Source organism: Mastigoproctus giganteus, chromosome 4 (genome assembly GCF_048544385.1).
Source record: "Mastigoproctus giganteus isolate SK-2022 chromosome 4, ASM4854438v1, whole genome shotgun sequence".
NCBI lineage: Eukaryota > Metazoa > Arthropoda > Arachnida > Uropygi > Thelyphonidae > Mastigoproctus > Mastigoproctus giganteus.
The window spans coordinates 126,163,698-126,185,054 of record NC_143578.1 but is presented as its reverse complement, the minus strand read 5'-3'; the positions used below and the strand labels follow the sequence as shown (position 1 = coordinate 126,185,054).

At 37.0% G+C, this 21,357-nt stretch overlaps 1 protein-coding gene across 1 annotated transcript in view; it reads left to right on the top strand.

Moving 5' to 3' along the window:
• Positions 1 to 21,357, top strand: part of LOC150087048 (dnaJ homolog subfamily C member 21) — a 374,824-nt gene that overhangs the window by 262,615 nt on the left and 90,852 nt on the right. The window contains exon 11 of the mRNA XM_090372359.1: positions 7,563 to 7,617. Coding sequence (XP_090228485.1) covers positions 7,563 to 7,617 — 55 coding nt within the window. The remainder of the gene's footprint in view (positions 1 to 7,562; positions 7,618 to 21,357) is intronic.

The following is a 21,357-nucleotide window of genomic DNA, read 5'->3' as shown; positions in this document are numbered from 1 at the left end:
AAAGGAATGGTTGAGTAGTAGTAGAAGAGTTGTTATCATTGGGCACTACTCTTCTTGAGCGTAGAGTCCTCAGTGGTTCATTGCTTGGTCCATTGTTGTTTTCTGTATTTATTAATGATATTGATGGAATATTAGGCTTAACATGTAAATTTGCAGGTGGTTAGTGACAATAATCAGGATATGTTACTGCAACACGATCTAGAAAAATTAAGCAGATGGGTTAAGAAATGGCCTTATTTTTCACAGTTGGACTTCAGTCCAACCTTGACAAATGTGAAGTACATGTGAAGGTGCTGCACATGGATAGCAGTAAATCCAGAATTAAACTACCAACTGTGTGGTACACACTCAAGGGTAGTGGAGAATGAAAAAAAGACCCGAGTGTAATTGTGCAATCAGATATGAAGTTCTCCCCAGAGTGCAGACAGGCTGCCAGGACAGGTCATGGGGATTTGTTGTCAGTGATATATGGGAATTTTGCCAGCAGGAGGTGATTATTCCATTGTATAAGGTAATGGTTAGGATACATTTCAAATACTGCATACAGGTGCAGAGGCCTCATTTTAGAAAGGATCTGTATCTGTTGGAATGGCTGTAGTAAATAGTAATGCAATTAGGAGCGGAACAAAAGAGTTCTCTTACCAAGAGGGGCTTCACTTTTGCCACTTGCAGCATCTCAGGATTAGGGGGATCTGAATGAGGTGTTTAAGGCTTTGAATAGATGAAGTAAGCTTTGATGATGGTGGATGCTTCCTCTTGCTCAAACTACATATATGAGGCAGGGGAGCATAAATTCAAATTGAGGAAGGAAGTTGCAAGATAGATATGCCAAAGTTTGTCTTCAGCCAGGTAGTTAATTTTTTGACTTCCAGCTGCTGTTGTAGAAGTGGTTAGTTTGAATACGTTCAAGTAAGAACTAAACAAACTATTAGACGGGATGGACAGGTAATGTGGGAATTTTTTATTTTTTTATTTATTTATTTATTTATTTTTTTATGATGATGATGATGCTGTGTAAGCTTTGCTTTCTTGCTTTTGCCACTACTAATAATGCTGCTACCATATAGAAAGAAAAGGGGGGGTTGTGTTTTCTGCATATTAGTTTTCTCTATCAGGTAGTGTTAGTGGGTCAGAAAACTGCTAGCTTCGGGGATGGAGAGGGATTCACAGACTAATAGATTAACAGTAGCCGCAGGCAGGGGTGAAAGTGATTCTTTCACTGCTTCTATTGGAATGAGCAGCAGCCTGGAAAGCAAGGTGCTGGCTATTAACAAGTTGTACTAGCATACAATGTGTTATAGTAACTAACACATGTATTTACTTGTGTAGGGTAACTGTGTTAGGGTGACTAAGATTAAGAACAAGTGCATGTATATTAGCATATACACCAATACTAGGAGTGTGGTAAATAAATTTGATTAATTTCAAGTCCTGGTCAAGATATCAAAGATGGATGTTGTTGGGATATCAGAGATGAAGTGTCACTCTTATATAAGGGATAAATATTTGTAAAAGAATAAGAGAAGTTTACTTCAATATGATACATAGAACACTTCCGTATGATACTCTCCAGAAATTAAAACAAAAACAATTTTTAAAAAAATCGAAAATCTTACATTACAGTAAGAAATAATTAACAATAGTTAAAAATTAAGTAAAAATTTAATTTAATGAAAAAATGCAAAACATTAAATAAATTTTTTAATTGTGTTCATTTGATATTTAATTATTGTTAATTATGTCTTACTGTAATGTAAGATTTTCGAATTTTTAAAATTGTTTTCGTTTTAATATCTGGAGAGTATCATATGGAAGTGTTCTACCTATCATATTGAGGTAAACTTCTCTTATTCTTTTACAAATATTGATATCAACGTAGAACGTATTGAGCATTATAGCTCTGGTTCATACTATAAGGGATAAAGAATTTGTATATGGGGAGTAAACTGTGTACAAAAGGACAGGATAGGAAAGAAGCAGGAGTTATACTGTTAGTTAAGAAACACATAAAATCTAAGGGAGTGCATCCCTTAGATTTTATCAGTTAATATGGGTGGACAGTGTAATGTTGAGTCAGTTTAGTGTGACATAAGCACTGGGAAAGTAAAAATGAGAGTAGGAGTGTGTTATAGGCCTAATGACTGATGAGTGCAGTGAACAACAGTACAGAGAAATAGAGTGGGCCAGTAAATCAGAATGTCTTATAATGGGGGATTATAACTTTCCAGATATTGACTGTAATTTGGGGGTTGATCACTCACACATTAGCAAGACTTTTGTGGATTTACTGGATGATTGTTTTCTATAACAGCTTGTTCGAAAAGTAACCAGAGGGAGTAATACTCTTGATCTGACTATAAGCAGTGATTATTCATGCATTAAGAATCTGCAGACAAAGGAACCACTGGGTGTCAGTGTCACAGTGTACTAATGTGGGATTTACTTAAAAGATGTAATTTATTTAAAAGATTCCTGGAGGCATTCCTAGTAGCTTTTCATAGCTGCTAAGAAATGCCGTTCAAGGTTTAGGCCTTAATGGATGTCAGATGAACTAATGAAACACATGGCAGAGAAGAAAAATGCATGAGATGCATATAAATTATCAGGCGACACAGAAGCCTATGGTAGATATAAGCTAGTCTGTAATCAAGTCACAAAGAAGGTTAGGCAAACATTGCCAGATTTTGAGAAATCTTTGGCAAAGGATATAAAGAAAAACAACAAAGACTTCTTTACTTAAGTAAACTCTAGAAGGAAGGGGATGAATCAGATTTGTCCACTTGATATCGATGGTTCGACTGTTGATGATCCTGCTCAGGTAGCTGACAAACTGAATGAGTTTTTGCATTTATGTTCACACGTGAGGAATTCTGTAGGGAAGTGGAGGCTAGAAGGTGATGAAACTCAAACAGAGAGCTAAATAATTTTGTAATAATGAAAGCAAAGTGGAGGAGAAATTGTTGATGTTAAACATAAGAAAGGCACCTTGGGTGGAACGGATCTATCCAGTTATACTAAAGGAGGCGACAAAGGAAGTAAGCAAACTCTTAGACATAATTATGAGAGCATCCTTGGATTCAGGGGAGGACCTCATGGACTGGAGATGTGCAAATTGTATCCCCAATTCACAAAGGGGATCAAAGGGTGACACAAATAATTATTGACCTATTAGTTTGACTTCTGTTCTGGGGAAAATAATGGAGTTACTGGTTATAGAAGCACTGCAGGATCATCTAGATAACTGCAGTAATAGTTCATACACAGCATGGGTTTGTTAAGGGGAAGTCTTGTCTGAACAATTTGATTGAATATTACAATATGGTCACAAAGGAACTGGAAGCAAAAAATTATTTTGATATCATATGCTTGGATTTCAGGAAAGCTTTTGATACCGTTGCACATGGAAGACTGCTGTGCAAATTGAAGCAATATGGCATGAAGGGCAAGTTACTGCTATGGATAAAGAGATGGTTGAGTGGGGAAGGGAGAGAATTGTTATCAATGGGCCCTGCTCTTTGTGAATTAATGTGTATTCCTCCTGGGTTCAGTGCCTGGCCCATTGTTGTTTTCTGTATTTATTAATGATATTGATAATGATATGTCGGGATTAATGTCTAAGTCTGCAGATGATACAAAAGTTGGCAGGGTGGTTAATGACTGTATGCTACTTCAATAAGATCTAGAAAAATTTGGCATTTGGGTTGAGAGGTAGTTACTGAAGTTTAACATTGACAAATGCAAAGTACTGCATATGGGTAGCAGTAACCCAGAGTAATGTACCAACTGTGTTGTACTACACTCAAGGTAGTGGACAATGAAAGGGACCTTGAGGCCGTTGTGCAGTCAGATATGAAGTTTTCAGAGCAGTGCAGACATGCAACTCATGGAGATCAGGAATTTTGCTAGCAAGGATTAAGAGGTGATTATCCCTTTGTATAAAGCAGTGGTCAGACCACTCCTTGAGTACTGCATACAGGTCTGGAGGCCTCATTTTAGGATGTGGAGCTTCTGGAATGAGTACGGAGAAGGGCAACAAGATTGATGAATGGAACAAAGGGTTGTTCTTACCAAGAAAGGCTTAAGTTCTGTAAATTGCAGCCTCTGAAGACTATGCACCTGCGAAATGATGTGATTCAGGTGTATTAGGCCTTGAATGGTTTGAGCAAACTCAACATTGATGGAATTCTTCCTCTTGCTCAGATTATGCACCTGAGGGGACATAATTCAAATTGAGCAAAGACAATTGTAGAATGGATGTTTAGAAATTTGCCTATAGGCAGCGGGTGGTTGGTTGCTGGAACAAGCTTCCATCTGTCATAGAAGTTGATAGCTTAAATAAATTAAAGGAAGAACTGGACTAACATTTGGATCAAATGGATGGGTGAAATGGGAAGGTTTTTTTTTTTTTTTTTTTGGCTGATACTGTATAAGCTTGCTTACTAGAACCTTATGCCACTGCTAATGTTAATTAGCAGTGGCATATGATTCTCTTTGTTTGTTCATATACAACCTATGACAGAACCGTTCTATCATCAGTTGTATATGAGCAGCAGTGAATGCTTGGTGGTTTTTAGAAGTGCTATAGAAATAGAATATTTTGGATGTAGGTAAGTGTGGGTTTCCCTCCAAAAATCATACTTTTATACCTGTGTTCTTTTAATTCTTTCTTATCATTTTATGATTTCCGTTAATTTCTTATTTAAGATTCAGTTTTTTTTTTTTTTGCATTACATAGACATCAGCAGCATCAAGCAAACCTCTCAAATATGAGGTTTGCTTGAAGCCTCTCAAATACGAGGTTGACTGCCAAATACAAGTTAACTCGTATTTGGCACTCTGTTCCAGGACACAGCATACGAGTTAACTGAGACTAGTATGACTTGCCTTTCGGGCGCGGGTATGAGTATATTTGTAACAAATACGTGCAAAACTCATGAAAATAATATTGGTTATTTGTGATATTTCTTGAAACATCCTTCCACACAAAGAGCTGGCTTCTCTTGGCACACTGGACAATAATAGCGTGTTTTACTGCATTTTTTATTTCTTGTACATGGTGCCTTAGTCGGGCGTCCCCCCCCCCCTCCCCTGTTGGTGGTATATCCTATAAATAATGAATTTCATGTTCAGACCTAATCTTCTTTGGAACGTTTAAAATTTTTTCTTTATGTATATATATTTCTATAATATGTATGCTTTATGTATATATATTTCTATAGTATGTATGCTTTATGTATATATATTTCTATAATATGTAATGCAATTTTTTTCAGTTATCTGGTGGTTTTTCTTAGCGCTGAATAATACAAGAGCATTTGATCCGATCAATCTGTGCCAGACATTCTGCTATTGTAATCTTGAATATGCTTGGTTTTATCAAAATTTTCCATTCCACTTGCGTACCTCAACCATTTCAACGTGTTTGTTAGAAATATTGAGAACTTCTCTTTTATCCCTCCACTTATATACTACAACAGGGCCATTTCATTGCCATACAACTTCCCTTTCTTCAATTTTCACATCACCAAATCTTTTGGATTTTCTTTTCTGTTGGTGTGTAATGTTGCACATACTTAAGTTTTTTGAGCAGACACCAAATTTGTCAGAGCAACAGAATTATAAAAATTGTCCATACATAATACATATCCCTTGTCTAAGTAGTCCTCAAGCAAGTATGGCACAACTTCAGCAGCATGACCTATGTTTTGTTCAGTTTCTTCTAATTTACCAGAGTAAATTTTTATTTTCATAACAAGGCCATCAGACTCGCACAGTTCGTAAAGTTTGATTCCGTATTTGTGCTTTTTATTTTTTGTACACTGGCAGAAATTCAATCTCCCATTCCACAACATCATCTACTCATCAATACAGATGTTTTTATTTGGTATGTAATTATTGCACATAACTTTATTGAAATGATTCAAAATTGGTCTTACTTTGTATAGCCTGCAGCAGATTGTGATGAATTATCTGCAAAGTGAAACTATAATATCAACTGGAATCTATTTTGATTCATAAATGATTGCCAAAACAGAACATTATGGAATGCACTTGTACTCCAGTAATGCTCTATTGAAGGAAAAGAATAAGGACCCATTTGTAAGATCGGTGTCCTTCCATCTTGATGACCTGGCAGATTTTCGCGATCGTCCAAAAATTTTTAGTTTCTTGCAAAGCGTATAAATTAGTTTGTTCAACTAATAATGTAAGAAATTCTTCCGAAAAATATAGGTCTACCAATTTTTGTACACTAAATTCTGTTGTGTCCATTTTCAAATCAACATTCTCTTCAAAAATAAATTGTGGAGGATCTTGTTTTGTTTTTTTTTTTTTATGTAAAGCCCAAACATGAGAGGTATTAGAACCTATAGTACTTAGTACCGTGCTTGGGTTGGAGGTTGAGAAGACGAAAGAAGATATTTTTTGACATTGGACTTGAACTTCTGTAGACTGTAATTTTCAGGAAATACGTATGAAGGAAGGTTGTTCCAGAAAACGGCAGTTGAATGAATAAACAAGGAAGATGAAAAGTTGGTTCTGTGAGTTTGAAGTTGGACAGTAAATGGATGTTGGCTGGTGGCGGCACGTGTTCGGACTGTTTTGAGAGAAAGAGAGAGAGAGCGGGAATTATAGAAGCCAGCTGAGAAGAACAGTGCCCATAGGAATATCTGTAGAAGAGGCATGCAGCAGAAACAGTATGTCTATGAGACAGTGAGTGGAGAGACTCTGTTAGAGATAAATCATTAATTAACCTAACTGCCCTCTTCTGAACAGAATCAAGAAGCCTGAGAGAGGTTTTGGGGCACCACCCCAGATGTGGGAACAATATTCCATGGTAGGGTGTGGAGGATCTTGTGCTATTTCATTCCACAAATTAGTGTCATTATTTGATGTACTTGCCTGCAGAGAATTAGGATTACCTTCAGACTGGGAGCTGGCTTCATCTTTGCTATCCTTACTTGAATCGTTAAAAGTTTCATAAGTTTCACTGTCAGAACCAGAACCATACGACTCATCAAAAATCTCTTCAAATTCAAGTCACTCATATTAGCATAGAGCTCAAGCTCTCCTTCGTTCAGTGGTCGCTTCTTCTTCGGTCAGTGGTATCCATGTTTTTTTTTGGGGGGGGGGGAACATGTAACAAAGTACTAAATACAATGTACACGACCAAGTCTGTGTCACTACTACAGATTTACGTACAACACTGACTCATATACAGTGAATTCTGCAAGTAACAATACATCTGAGTTAATCGAGTTAACTTGTAGTTGGCTGCCACAAAGAATTTTCTATTACATACACCAACTACGAGATAATTCGCAAAGCTTTTTTTTTTTTTTTTTTTTTTTTTTTTTTTACAAGTTTTGGTGATGAATAAATATATTATAATTTGGGTTTTGAATGATTTAACAACATGCCTAACTCAAATTGCCATCTGAGACCTGTTTACCCAGTTCAAGAGCCAAACAGTGTGTTAAACTTAGTTTATTTGATTATATTCTGTTTTCATGATGTATTGTGTTGTATAGAAGTAACCCTTACAACTTTTTATATCTTTTTAGTGATTTTAAAGAGAAGAAAAAGACACATAAAGTTATAAACTGTGATGAAGTTAAAGTAAGTATCATTTGAGTACTTATTTATAGCTTTGAGTACTCTAGGTATACAAAACATTTTATTGTAAATGGTTAACATGTCCATTTTTCAACGTGTACCACCAGAAAAAACTACATAGTGGTTTTTTTTATAACTGAGAAGAAAATAGAAGTGAAATTCCTGAAACTGAAAATAAATATAAAGTACCTGGAGTTTATGGGATCTGTCCAGTTATATTAAAAGAAATAAAAAAATCTTTGACCATAATTATTAGAGCATCCTTGGGTTTGGGGGAGGATAATACAGATTGAAGGTGTGCAAACATGTCTACTATTCACAAGGGGGATCAAAGGGAAGATAAGCAATTATAGACCTGTAAGCTTGACTTCTGTTCCAGGTAAAATAATGGAGTCAGCGATTAAAGAAGTATTGCAGGATCACCTTAACAGGAATGGAATTATATGGAAATCACAGCATGGGTTTGTTAACGGGTGGGGATCCTGTCTGACCAGTTTGATTAGCTATTGCAATGCAGTAACAAAGGAACTGGAAATAATAATTGTGACATCATATATTTAGATTTCATTAAAGATTTTTGCACTATTCCACACAAAGAACTACTATACAAATTGGAGTAGTGTGGCATTAAGGGCGAGTTGCTGTTAAGAATTAAGGGACAGTTGAGTGAAAAATAGAGGGTGGTAATATATGGCTACCATATATAATACATTATATATGTATACATATACAGTTGAAACTCTTTATAGCAACCCTCTTTTTAATGTCCCAACCCATTATAACGTCCTTTGTGGTTGGTCCCGGCCAATTTCTCATTAACCTAATTTTTTTTTACATTCAGTATAATGACATTAAAAATAAAAGGATTTCTCTATAAGGACCATAAATCTCTGCCTCTTAATCTGAATTTTTTTACTTTTTTATTACAACATTCGCATTTAAAAATGACAGAATGCTTCAAATATATTGAAATAATTAATGAACTTGCATCCTGACCATGAGAAATCATTTGTTAATATTTCCCACACTTTTCATGCAGTGAGGTAATGAAATGAAGATTGGTTAGAAGTTAATTTCATTAGTTAGAGTCTATACTTGTTGGTATGGCTCCAAGAAAGTGGATAGCTTTGCCAATTGCAGAAAAAATTGGGATTTTGCAAGCTGTAAAATAGTGCACAGAGTACTCTTAGGAATGTCAAACTGTTTGGCATCGCCAAGCAGTTTCACATTCCTAAGAGTACTCTGTGCACTATTCTGAAAGGTTGGGAAAATATTGCAAGTTTAGAGTAATCTGCTGCACTGATTAGGATTTGAGCATGAAAGGCAAAATATCCGGATCTTGAAAACATACTTTTGGAATGGCTAATGATGATACATGAAAAATATGTTCCCATAGACTATAATCTTTTAAAGGCTAAGGCTGAATCAATTAGGCATTGAATGGATGTCGAAGAATTTCAAAGTTCATGTGGATGGTTCCAGAAATTTAAGACTTGTCATGGCCTGTCTTTCAAAAAAAGTGTATGGCAAAAGTGCAGCTGTGAACATTGACGCTAGAAAGGAATAGAAGGAAAATCATTTAAAAAATGATTTGCTGACATATAACCACAATGACATCTTCAACACTAATGAAATGCTGGACTCCTTTTTTTAAATTGCTACCAGATAAAACACTTACATTTAAAGGCAAGAAATGTAGTGGTAAAAAGGGCCAAACAACAGATTACTGTTTTCATAGCAGCAAACATGTATGGCACAGAGAAGCTTCCTCTTTTAATCATTGGGAAAGCTGAGAAGCCTTGATGCTTTGAAGGTTTGAAGACATTACCAACTATGTATTGAGCAAACCAAAAGACATCACAAATCTACAGAGAATGGATCAGACTTAGATCGCAGGATAAATGAGAAGAATAAAAAAATTTTGCTGTTTGTGGATAACTGCACGCCTCAAATCAAGTAAATGACCTATGTGCAATCACCTACCACCAAATATTACGTCAGTTCTTCAGTCACTTAATTAAGATGTAATCTAGTGTTTTAAGAAAAACTACTGAAGAATACTATTAAACAGAACTGTGCTATCTATTTCTTGAAAGCAAAATTCAATGCAAAATCGACATCCTGCAAGCAGTGTATTTATGTGTTTCAGCATGTGATGAAGTTTTTGAAAAAGTGATTGCCAACTGCTTCAGACATGCTGAATTTACCACCTTGAATGATGCAATGCGGGAAGTTTCACATAGTAGTAGTAGTAGTACTAGTGGCATGTGATGCAAGAAAGCAAGTGTATGAACTTATGCAGCATCAGCCAAAAAAAAAAAAAAAAAAATCACACCATTCCCTCCAAATGCCTGTCCAGTTCCTCCTTAAATTTATTTAACCTATCAACTTCCACAACGACAGATGGAAGTTTTATTCCAGCAATTAACCACCTGCTGGCTAAAGGCAAATTTTCGCACATCTATTCTACATCTGTCTTTTCTTAATTTGAATTTATGCCCCCTTAGGTTTGTAATCTGAAAAGTAGAAGAATTCCATCAGAATTGAGCCTGCTCAACCCATTCAAGACCTTATAAACCTCAATCAGATCATCTCGCGCAGGTGCCTAGTCCAACCGCTGAAATTTGCAGAACTTAAGTCTTTCTTGATAAGAGGACCCCTTTGTTACGCTCACTAATCTTGTAGACCTTCTTTGTACTCGCTCAAGCAACTCTACATCCTTCCCAAAATGAGGCTTCCGACCTGTATGCAGTACTCAAGGTGTAACCTGACCATTGCCTTATACAAAGGGATATTCACCTCCTTTTCCCTGATAGCAAAATTCCTGTATATCATTAATAACACCCTGTGATCTGCTCTGACAGCCTGTCTGCACTGCTCAGAAAACTTCATATCTGACTGCACAATTACTCCCACGTCTTTTTCATTTTCTACCACCTTAACTGTGTAGTACCACACAGTTGGTACATTTCTCTGGGGTTACTTCTACCGAGCCGACCGGGCTAGCCGAGTGGGTAAAGTACCTGCCCGGCAACCCAAAGGTCGCGGGTTCGATTCCCGCCTCGGGCTTGGATCAAAGTACTGCAAAAACCTTGGGAGGTGCAATATGGCCACAGAAGCCGATGCGCCAACAACTACCAAATCAAAAAAAAAAAAAAAAAAACTTCTACCGATATGCAGTACTTTGCATTTGTCAAGGTTAAACTTCAATTGCCACTTCTTATCCCATTTGCCCAAATTATCTAGATCCTGTTGCAGTAGCACACTGTTATTACTGTCATTAACAACCCTGCCAACCTTTGTATCATCTGCAAACTTCGACATTAAGCCTGATATACCTTCATCAATATCATTGATAAATATACAAAACAACAGAGGACCCAACACCGAACCCTGTGGGACTCCACTAATAACATTAGTCCACGAAGAGCAGCACCAATTGATTACCACCCTCTGTCTTCTCCTACTCAACAATCCATTTATCCATTGTAGCAACTTACCCTTAATATCATTCTGCTCCAATTTGTACAATAGTCTTCATGCGCAACAGTGTCAAAAGCTTTCCTGAAATCCAAATATATGATATCAAAATTATTTTTTGCATCCAGTTCCTTTGTAACCAAATCGTAATGCCCTATCAAATTTGCCAGACAAGACTTTCCCTTAACAAACCCATGCTGTGTCTGAATCATTGCTGCAGTCTTATCTAGATGATTCTGCAATGCATCATTTAACAGTGACTCCATTATTTTACCCGGAACAGAAGTTAAACTAACTGCACTGTAATTACTCGTGTCACCCTTCGATCCCCCTTGTGAATTGGGGATACATTTGCACATCTCCAGTGTGTGGGGACCTCCCCTGAGTCCAAGGATGCTCTACTAATTATGGCTATGGATTTGCTTAGTTGCTTTGCCGCCTCCTTTAATATAACTGGATAGATCGCATCCACACCAGATGCCTTTCTTATGTTTACCTTCAACAATTTCTCCTCCACTTTGCTCTCAGTTATTACAAAATCATTAAGCACCCTGCTACAATTTGATAACCTTCTGCCATTTTCAAACCTTAATAACTCATCATGTGTGAATGTAGATGCAAAATACTCATTCAGTTTGTTTGCTATCTGAGCAGGATCATCAACAGTCGAACCATCGATATCAAGTGGACCAATCAGATTCATCCCCTTCTTTTTAGAGTTTATATAAGTAAAGAAATCCTTGCTGTTTTTCTTAGCATCTTTTGCCAAATATTTCTCATAATCTGCCTAACCTTTTTTGTGACCTGATTACAGACTGGCTTATATCTGCCATAGGCTTCTGAGTCGCTTGATAATTTATATGTATCCCATTCATTTTTCTTCTCTGTCACGAGTCTAATTAGTTCATTTGATAACCATTTACGCCTAAACCTTGATCAATATTTTGTAATAGGTATGAAACTTTTAGTAGCATCCACGATTAATTCCTTGAATGCATCCCATTTTGAATTTACTGTTGGTAACATTGTCAGTTGATCCCACTGTACAGAATTTAAAAACTGTCTGAGACCACTGTACTCACCTTTACCCTTTCTTTACCCCTGATGGTAATTATATCTTTAAGTAAATCCCACATCAGTACACTGTGATCACTGCCACCTAGTGGTTCCTTTATCTGCAAATTCTTAATACACGAATACACTGCTGATAACCAGATCAAGAGTATTACTCTCTCTGAACATGCTGCTGCTGCAGAAAACAATCATCCAATAAATCCACAAAAGTCTGACTAGTGTGTGAGTGACCAACTCTCAAGTTCCAGTCAATATCTGGGAAGTTAAGATCCCCCATTATAAGACATTCTCATTTTCTAGCCCACTCTATTTCTCTGTACAATTGTTCATTGTACTCATTCGAGTCATTAGGCCTATAACACAGTCCTACTCTTATTTTTGCTTTCGCAGTGCTTATGTCACACCAAACTGACTCAACAGTGCACTGCTCATCTATATCAACTGGATGCACTTGTTTTGATTTTGTTTTTCTTAATTAACAGCATTACACCTCCTCCCTTCCTATCCTGTCTATCTTTTCTGTACATATTGTACTCCCCAAATTCCAGTTCTGCATTCCTTATATCTGTGTGGCACCACATCTCTGCTATCCCAACTATATCCGCCTTTGATGTCTTGACCAACACTTCAAATTCATCAAATTTATTTCCTATACTTCTAGCATTGGTATACATGCATATATACATATGCATGTATACCAATGCATATACGTATTAGTTACCCCCACACATCCCATATACCCACCTGTTTCATGATGACTGCAATCTGTCCCTGAAACCCCCAGCACCCTTCGCTCCAGGTCGCTACTTATTCTAATAGAAGTTGTGCAAGAATCACTTTCACCTCTGCCTGCGGCTACTTTTAAACTTTCAGTCTGTGAATCCCCCCAAGCTATCAGTTTTCCGACCCCACCTAACACTACCTCGATAGCATCAGCAAATATTCTTGCACCCTTTCTATTTAAGTGTATCGCATTCCTGTAAAAGCAGTCTCTCCTATTAACAAGCACAGACTACGCTGAAAAAAATTCTACCCCTTGAGCCTTGCACATCCCCTCCAGGGCCGAATTGATTGTCTGGGTCTGGGCAGAATTGCAGACACTTTCAAATTTAACCCTGACTCACAACTTTTTTGCAACATTGACCTATACTTGTTAAGTAAATCTGCAGATCTCCTACTCTTAATGTCATTGGTGCCAACATGTACAACAATATCACCTTTTGTGCCCTTAAAAGATGATATATGCTTTACAACATCATCAACTTTTGCCCCTGGCAGACATACCCTGCTCCTGTTCCATCTATCCTTTTTACACAATATATTCCCCGTCTCCCTGACAATAGAGTCACCAACAATAACTAGTTCCTTTGGGACCAGCGAATTCTGCCTTGGAGATTGCCGTTGTGTTGCCTGTGCCCAGGAGTGAGCTCTGGCGTTGAGTTGGGCAGCTGAAAGCTTGACGGGCCCCTCATATTAATTTCTTCAAGGGCATCTACCCTGCACCTTAGGCTCTCATATACGCCCAGTAGAATGCTGAGTTGATGCCTAATTTATAGACACTCTCTGCACCTGGCACACACAAAGACATCCTCCTTGGCTGGATCATGTTTTGTTCCATAGAGTTTGGCAAATATTTCACAAGTTGTGCATTTTTTTTAGGCTGTGATTTGTTGAAGAATTGCTCCGCTCGGGAGAACTGAGTCACAGCACTCCTGCCACTTTGTGCCTATCGTTTTGCTGCTCTAGTCTGGTGCATGATATTTTAAATTAATAAGATCGATAAATTTAATTAATAAATTGTCAATACTACGCCATCTATTAGAATCCTAAATGCAGTGATGGAGGCTTGAAGTGGTGAAACCCATGTTTAGTCTCTATAGCAAAGTTTCCAGCATCCCCCTTCCCCCATACTTCTCCTTCAACACATGCACGGTACTAAGTACTATAGGTTTTGATACCTTTCGTGTTTGGGGTTTTCATAAAAAAAATAAAAAAAAAAATGTTACACTATGTAATTATACATTAGAGCTACCTAGTTACCACAATTAAAATTTGAATTCCCTACTACTCTATACAAAAACAATGGGCAACAAGATTCGAACTAAATAATGGTTTTACGTATTTTAAGTAGTAATCTACAAATACTCTTTATCTAAAATAAAAATAACCAGCGTAACTATAACTATAAGACTATGTATAAAGTACAATATAAAATAACAATTAGGTAAATAAAAAGGCAAACACATCGCTTTTTCGGAGCCTGTAATTCACAGCTTTAATTTTTAAAGAGAGCCGCAAGAAGCATGTTTTTTTAAAAACATGCTTCTTGCGGCTCTCTTTAAAAATTAAAATTTCTATTATCTGACTGTTCTCAAATAATAGAAAGAGTATGTGCATCATCATCTAAACTTACAGGAAAACGTAAGCTTCAAAGATTATGCAGAAGTGGATGCAGACATTGAATGTTTCAGGATATGCACGAATGAAGAGGAACTCATTGCAGATGTACAGTAATACCCCGAAGTTACGCAATAGGTGGGTTAGACAAAAATCGCTTAAGTCGAATTCGCGTAAGTCGGGGTACAACTTTGCATATAAATACATATAAATTTTATTTAATTGGGACCAAGGACTAACAAAAACACTAGTTTTATTTAATAAAATTGCCGTTCTTTATACATATTAATACAAAATATGTATTAAAAAAATAAATGAGTTACGTAAAAAAGTTATTTCGATGTCGATGGCTTCATAAAATCTAACAAATTCGTCTGATGACACAGCGTCTTCTTTTTTTCACGCAGAATTTCTTCGTAGCAAGCTAATAATTTTTTTATTCCTTGCTTTTTAGCTATAACGCGTTCTTCGTTGGAGTCTGTTTTCTAAAATTTTTAAGCCCTTTTCAATTGAGCTGAGACCTTCTGTCAAGCTTGCAATTGTCATGTGCTTTTCTGGTGGAACTGGGTCTGAATGTCGGATACTTCAGTGACGTTTTGGTCACGCATCTCTATGAACTCATTCATTGTCAGCTCCTAACTATGTGAATCCAACAGCTCGTTGACATCATCACCATTGACTTCCAAATCTAATTGCCTGGCAAGATTAACAACTTCTTCTATCACATGAGCGACATGATCAGTTTCTGGCATTGTTTTCGTCTCGTTTTTGAAAAAAAATGGACAAAGTTTCTTCCAGATACCATTCAATGTTTTTTTGTGAATTTCATCCCACGATTCTTCAATGATTCTTATGGTATCTAAAACATTGAATTGTTTCCAAAAGTCTTTAACAGATATCTCAGTATTTTGTCTCATAGCTTCATTCATACGTGCAAACGAACGCCTCTTGTAGTAGGCCTTGAATGTTTTGATGACTCCCTGGTCCATCAGTTGAAGCAAGCTGGTTGTGTTTGGAGGCACAAACACAACTTTCACACGTGGGTCGAAATTAATTAGGGTGGCAGGAGGGTGATCGGGTGCATTGTCAATAAGAAGAATCACTTTAAATGGAATCTGTTTAGACTTGCAATAACGTTCGACTTCGGGTATGAAGTGGTGACCAGACCAGTTCTCAAAAACGGAAGCTGTCACCCAAGCTTTATGATTTGACTTCCAAATCACTGGTAAGCTAATTTTAGATATATTTTTTAAAATTCTTGGGTTTTCGGAGCGATAGATTAAGAGAGGTTTTAGCTTGCAGTCACCAGCTGCATTCCCGCCAACCATCACTGTCAATCGGTCTTTGGAAACCTTAAAGCCTGGAAAGTTTTTTCTTCGTGAAAACGATGTAATTTCCGACAAAAGTTGAGCAAGAATTCGAACGTACACATATAAATATGACAGTTGGAATGCAAATTCTTGTGTTCGGCTCATGCGGCAGAAAAGTCGAATTTTGTTCATCTTTCGCTCTCACTCTCCGCCGTCGCACCGTATATCGATAGCATACGAAAAACGACCTTGAAGATAGTGGGCGGCAGTGTTGCCAAACGAAAAAATCAAGAACTGCGTAACTCCGAGTTCGCGTAAGTCGGGGTAGTGTAAGTTGGGGTATTACTGTACTGGAATCTTCTGAAATTTGTAGTGATAAAGATGAGAACCTACTGTGGTTGAACAAGATGTTTCAGTGAAAGATGCTCATCAAGGAACTTGTATGTTGAATTTTTCAGGCACAGCCTAACTGCTATCACGCACCTTCATTATTATCTTTTAAAATATGCTCTGCCATTGAAACAACATGTTTCGAAAGTGAAACAAAAAAGTGTAAAGTGTTAAGTCTTAATAGATATGTTGCTTATGTAGTAGAATTACATTAATTGTTCAAGCTTTTACTTGTTTATTGCTGATTTTATAAACGATCAATATGATAAATATAACAAACGTTTTCTCATTTCCTTGGGGGTGTCTTTATGTAGAGCTTCGACTGTATAATTCTTGGATTGATATTATTAGTGGAGTACCTCAAGGTTCATTGCTGGGCCCATTGTTGTTTTCAGTATTTATTAATGATATTGTTGAAGGAATATCAAGCTTATTGTCTAAGTCTGCAGATGACACAAAGTTCAGCAGGGTGGTTAATAACAGTAATTAGGGTATACTGCTATTGCAACAATACCTAGATAAATTAGGCAGATGGGCTGAGAAGTGGAAATTGATTTTTAACATTCGAAAATGCAAGCTGCTGCCACACTTCAGCTGGTGTAGAACAAGAGACCTAGGGATAATTGTACAGGCTGACAGCCCATGGGCTGTTCACAAAAGAACACCCTTATCACAAAAGACTTCAGCTCTGCAAATTGCAGTACTTGGAAGCAAGGCACTTGAAAGGAGATTTAAGGCTTTAAATGTGTTAAGTAAACTTAATGTGGATAATATCTCTTTCTCAGACTATGCACACAAGGGAACATAAATTGAAAACGAAGGAGGATGGCTGCAGCATGATGTGTGAAAATTTGATTTCAGCCAGAGAGTAATTGAATGTTTGTGGTTGAAGTTGTGGAATTGGTTAATTTGAATAAATTTAGGGAAGAATTAGACATATTAGATTGTATTGGACAGATGAATTGGGATAGGGTTTTTTTTGGCTGAAGTGTATTGCTTACTTGCATCTTTTGCCACTGCTAATAATAGTAGTATGTAATAATAATAAAGGGTGCAGTTAACCCAATGGTTACTATGCTGGACCACCAATATCATGGACCTGGGTTCAAATCCCACCACAGGGAAGGGAAATAAAAGCGGAGTAGGAGGGGGGGAAAATTGCAAAAGTTGCTTCATTGGACCTACCTTCCCCAAGGTCAAAGTGATGGCTGAGGCAGAGAATGGCACCATGTGGTGTTACTCCCATAAATACTACCCACCAGTGGATGCCAAAGCTGAAACAGTCCATCTCAATAGCTGCATGAAGATGAGAAGTAGAAATATTGAACATACTGAATCGGTGTGGTGCAGGATAATGTCACTTGCATTCAAGCCTTAAGCAGAGGGGTCGGCTCAAAGTTGGAGACTGTTTCTCGCGGGCGACGGAGAGAGCCAAAGTCAGCCATTGAGAGACTAACCATAACCTGTAAAGGAAGGAGAGTTTTGGCTGACCTCATTGAACAAGAGAAGAAGGCAGTTAAGAGCCTGCACGATTACTTCCAGGAAAACTCAGTACTAATCTACCAAGACATAAGAAAGACAGACAAACCACACGCAACACTCATCCTCAACAAGAAGACCTCCACGACTCTGCAATGACCTCCTCCAAGAAAACATAGATAAGATGGCTTCCAATGCTTGGTTCACAAACGGAAGGCTCTTTCCTGAGATTGAAGGATTCATACCCGCCATCCAAGATTGGATAATCGACACTAGGAACTACTGGGAATACATCGACAGGGACTCCGGAATAACAGATCATACGTGTTGACAGAAACAATCCAGCACGTCACTGCAGGTTGCAGGGTGATTACCTAGATGGATTACACTTACAGACACTACCAGGTGCTAGGATAATGTAGCCAAAGCTAGCACAAAAATACCAGCTGACTAAAGAAAGTTTACTGTATTACAAGTACAAACCTCAGTCCATACTAGAGACCTCTATTCACAGGCTGTTCTGGGACTGTACAATAATAATGGACAAGACAATCCCACAGACCAAACATAACCCTCATCTAGAAGGAAAGGGCTACCTACCTGATTGACACAGCAATGCCCAACATCAGCAATCTCCAGAAAACATACGAAGAAAAGATCAGGCCTAAGACAGGAAGTCAAAGATAGTGGCATATGGAATAACTAATGACCATTCTGATCATTGAGGCAAAGAGCTTCCTTAAGAAGCCAGCAATAATAGGCCTCCCGGAGAACACTTACATGGATCTCCAGAAAGCTGGAGTCCTTTAACACCTGTAGAATAGTATGAGAGTTCCTCGGCCTCTCATACTATCCTACAGTAAAAATAATAATTGTAATTGGACAAAACCAACCACCCCATGCACTTGATACCAGTACCAGAAAAAATCCCATAAAAAGAAGAAAAAGTTTATAATAATAGATACATATATATAATGTAATACTAATAATAGTATTAGAAGTGTAGAAATGAGTTGCAGTACCACTAATATTAATTTGTGTGTAATATATTATGACAAGATTGATAACACCGAACAGCAAATTTTGGGTCATGTCATGGACATGAAAGTAAGTTTACTTTATAGATTTTGGGGTGCTTAAAATGGCAGATTGGTTCTTGTTTTTGAAAAAAGTACATTTTTCATTTATTATTTTTATTTTTTTATTTATATGGCAGTAAGATGTAGCTATGGACATACTTGTATCAAACACAGGACCTTTTCACCTTTCACTTGTATTCAGCTCCTTTTCACCATCCAACAATAATCACCTAACGTGGTGGCACTCCATTTGCTTTTGTATATTTGGTCCATCACTATGATGTCTTGATGGAAACGCTCACCATGTTCATTGTTGATGGCACCACAATTTGGCAGGAAGAAATCTAGGTGTGAGTGCGAGAAATGCATCTTCAATGACATGTTGCACCCCAACCTGTAGACAGGTTGCAAGGAAGGCCCACGGTGTCCTATCCATTATCGCACATTTGCTAGTAGAGATAAGGACGTCATAATCCCGTTATAAGCTATTGTTAGACCACGCTTGGAATACTTTGTTCATGTATGGAGACCACACCTAAAGAAAGACGTGCTTCTTGAAAGGATCCAAAGACAGGTAACTCACCTGGTGAGATCGGCAAAAGGACATCCATATGAGGAAAGACTGAATATGTGGGTTGCAGAGCTTGGAAACTAGGCACCTTAGAGGGGACTTGATTGAGGTGTTTAAGGCTCTCAGAGGCATAAGAAAATACGAAATTTTCACAGTTATAAATGATTCTAGAACTAGGGGCCATAATTTAAAGTTACCGGGGGGGGGGGGGGGAGATGTTTAGATTGGATTGCCGGAAGTTTCATTTTAGCCATCAAGTTATAAGTTACTGAAATAAGTTACCTACAAGGGTGACAGAGACTGAAAGTTTGAAGAAATTCAAAGGTCAGTTGGATAATTACGTACCGGAGGAGGGAAACACGTAGGTTGTGTATTTCCTATTCTCTTATTAATTATTTATTATTTTTTTTAATTTTCTTCTTATTATTATTTTTTATTTTATTTTGTTATTTTTTGGCTAGTGCAGCATAAGCCATAGGCTTCCTTGTACCATGTGGCCATTGCTAATACTACCACTAATACACCTGTGATATATACGAATTATGCATATCCTCTGAATAAAATGTGTTTTTTGATTAACTGACATCCTGTACCCCATCATTAAAAGAAATAAAATAATCAAGTTTCCATTATTCATGAATTTCACTGTTTCTGTATGCAATTCTTAAGAAAATAGAAATGTAAAATAAAAATGCAAAAAAAAGTAAAATTTAAAGGCAACATATACACTGTGCTGCCAATTTATTAAGTACAGCAGGCCCCCGTTATAACACAGTTCGCTTTATGCTGATTCGCTATAACGCTGTTCTTATATTATAACCCCTATCTGACTATAACACTCTTTTACAGATTGCATTTTTGGCATATTTAACGAAATCGTTTCATTTGATGGAGTCAATAGCTTGAAAATGAATAGCAAAATGGCAGTAAAACGTTTCTCACACCGACTTCAGAAATTTTCCCACGCTCAGTGAAATTTTTTCGCACACTAATTTAATTGCAGTACAGTGACTTGTTACGTAGTTCCGAGATCAACATTTTAAAAAATTATCAAGTATATTGCTTGTAATATTTGCGTTATATGCAATTATCCGATATCTAGTCATCACTCAGTACAGTATTAGACATCATGTGTAATGGACAGTTTACTTGAATATTGTATCATAATTAATGCAACCAACGCAGTTACATTTTCAAAGAGTTAATAATGGCCGATAAGAATGAAAAAGTAACGTCTGAGTGCAGTACAAAGACTATAAATGTAAGAAAAAGACTGAATTTGAAAACAAAATTAGACGTTTTGAAGCAAATCAATTCCGGTCAAAGACAAGCGGATGTGTGCCATAATTTAGGACTTGCAAGTTTAACTGTAAGAACAATTATAAAAAAAAAATAAAGAATTAATTTTAGCAGCGAGAAAGATAGCTGTTCCACTGCAAGCAACTAAGGCTAGGCCGGCTATTAGAATTGAAATGGAAAGACTTTAACTAATTTTATTGAAGATAATATCCAATGCAGAATTCAGTTAAGTTAAATATTATTAAAAAAAAAAAGAGAGAGAGATTAGCCAATATGATGATCTGAAGAAAACTCACCTTAAAAAAAAAAAAAAAATATGGAACCATTTAAAACTAGTAAGGGCTGGTTGAATAGATTTAAAATCCAGGGAGAAGCTGCAAGTGCAGAAGGAGCTGAAACTTTCAAAAAAGAACTTGTTAAATTATTGAAGAGGGATATTATGTGTTATACTTCTCAACAAGTTTTTAACATAGATGAAGCAGGACTTTTGTGGAGTGCCTAAAAGAAGTTTCATATTGAAAGAAGAAAAAAACATGTCAGGTTTCAAAGTGACGAAGGATCGGTTGACTTTATTGTTGGGTGGTAACGCTGCGAGGGATTTAAAATTAATACCCCTTTTATTTTATTTGGAAGAGGGCCAAAGTTCAACCCAAAATCGACACAT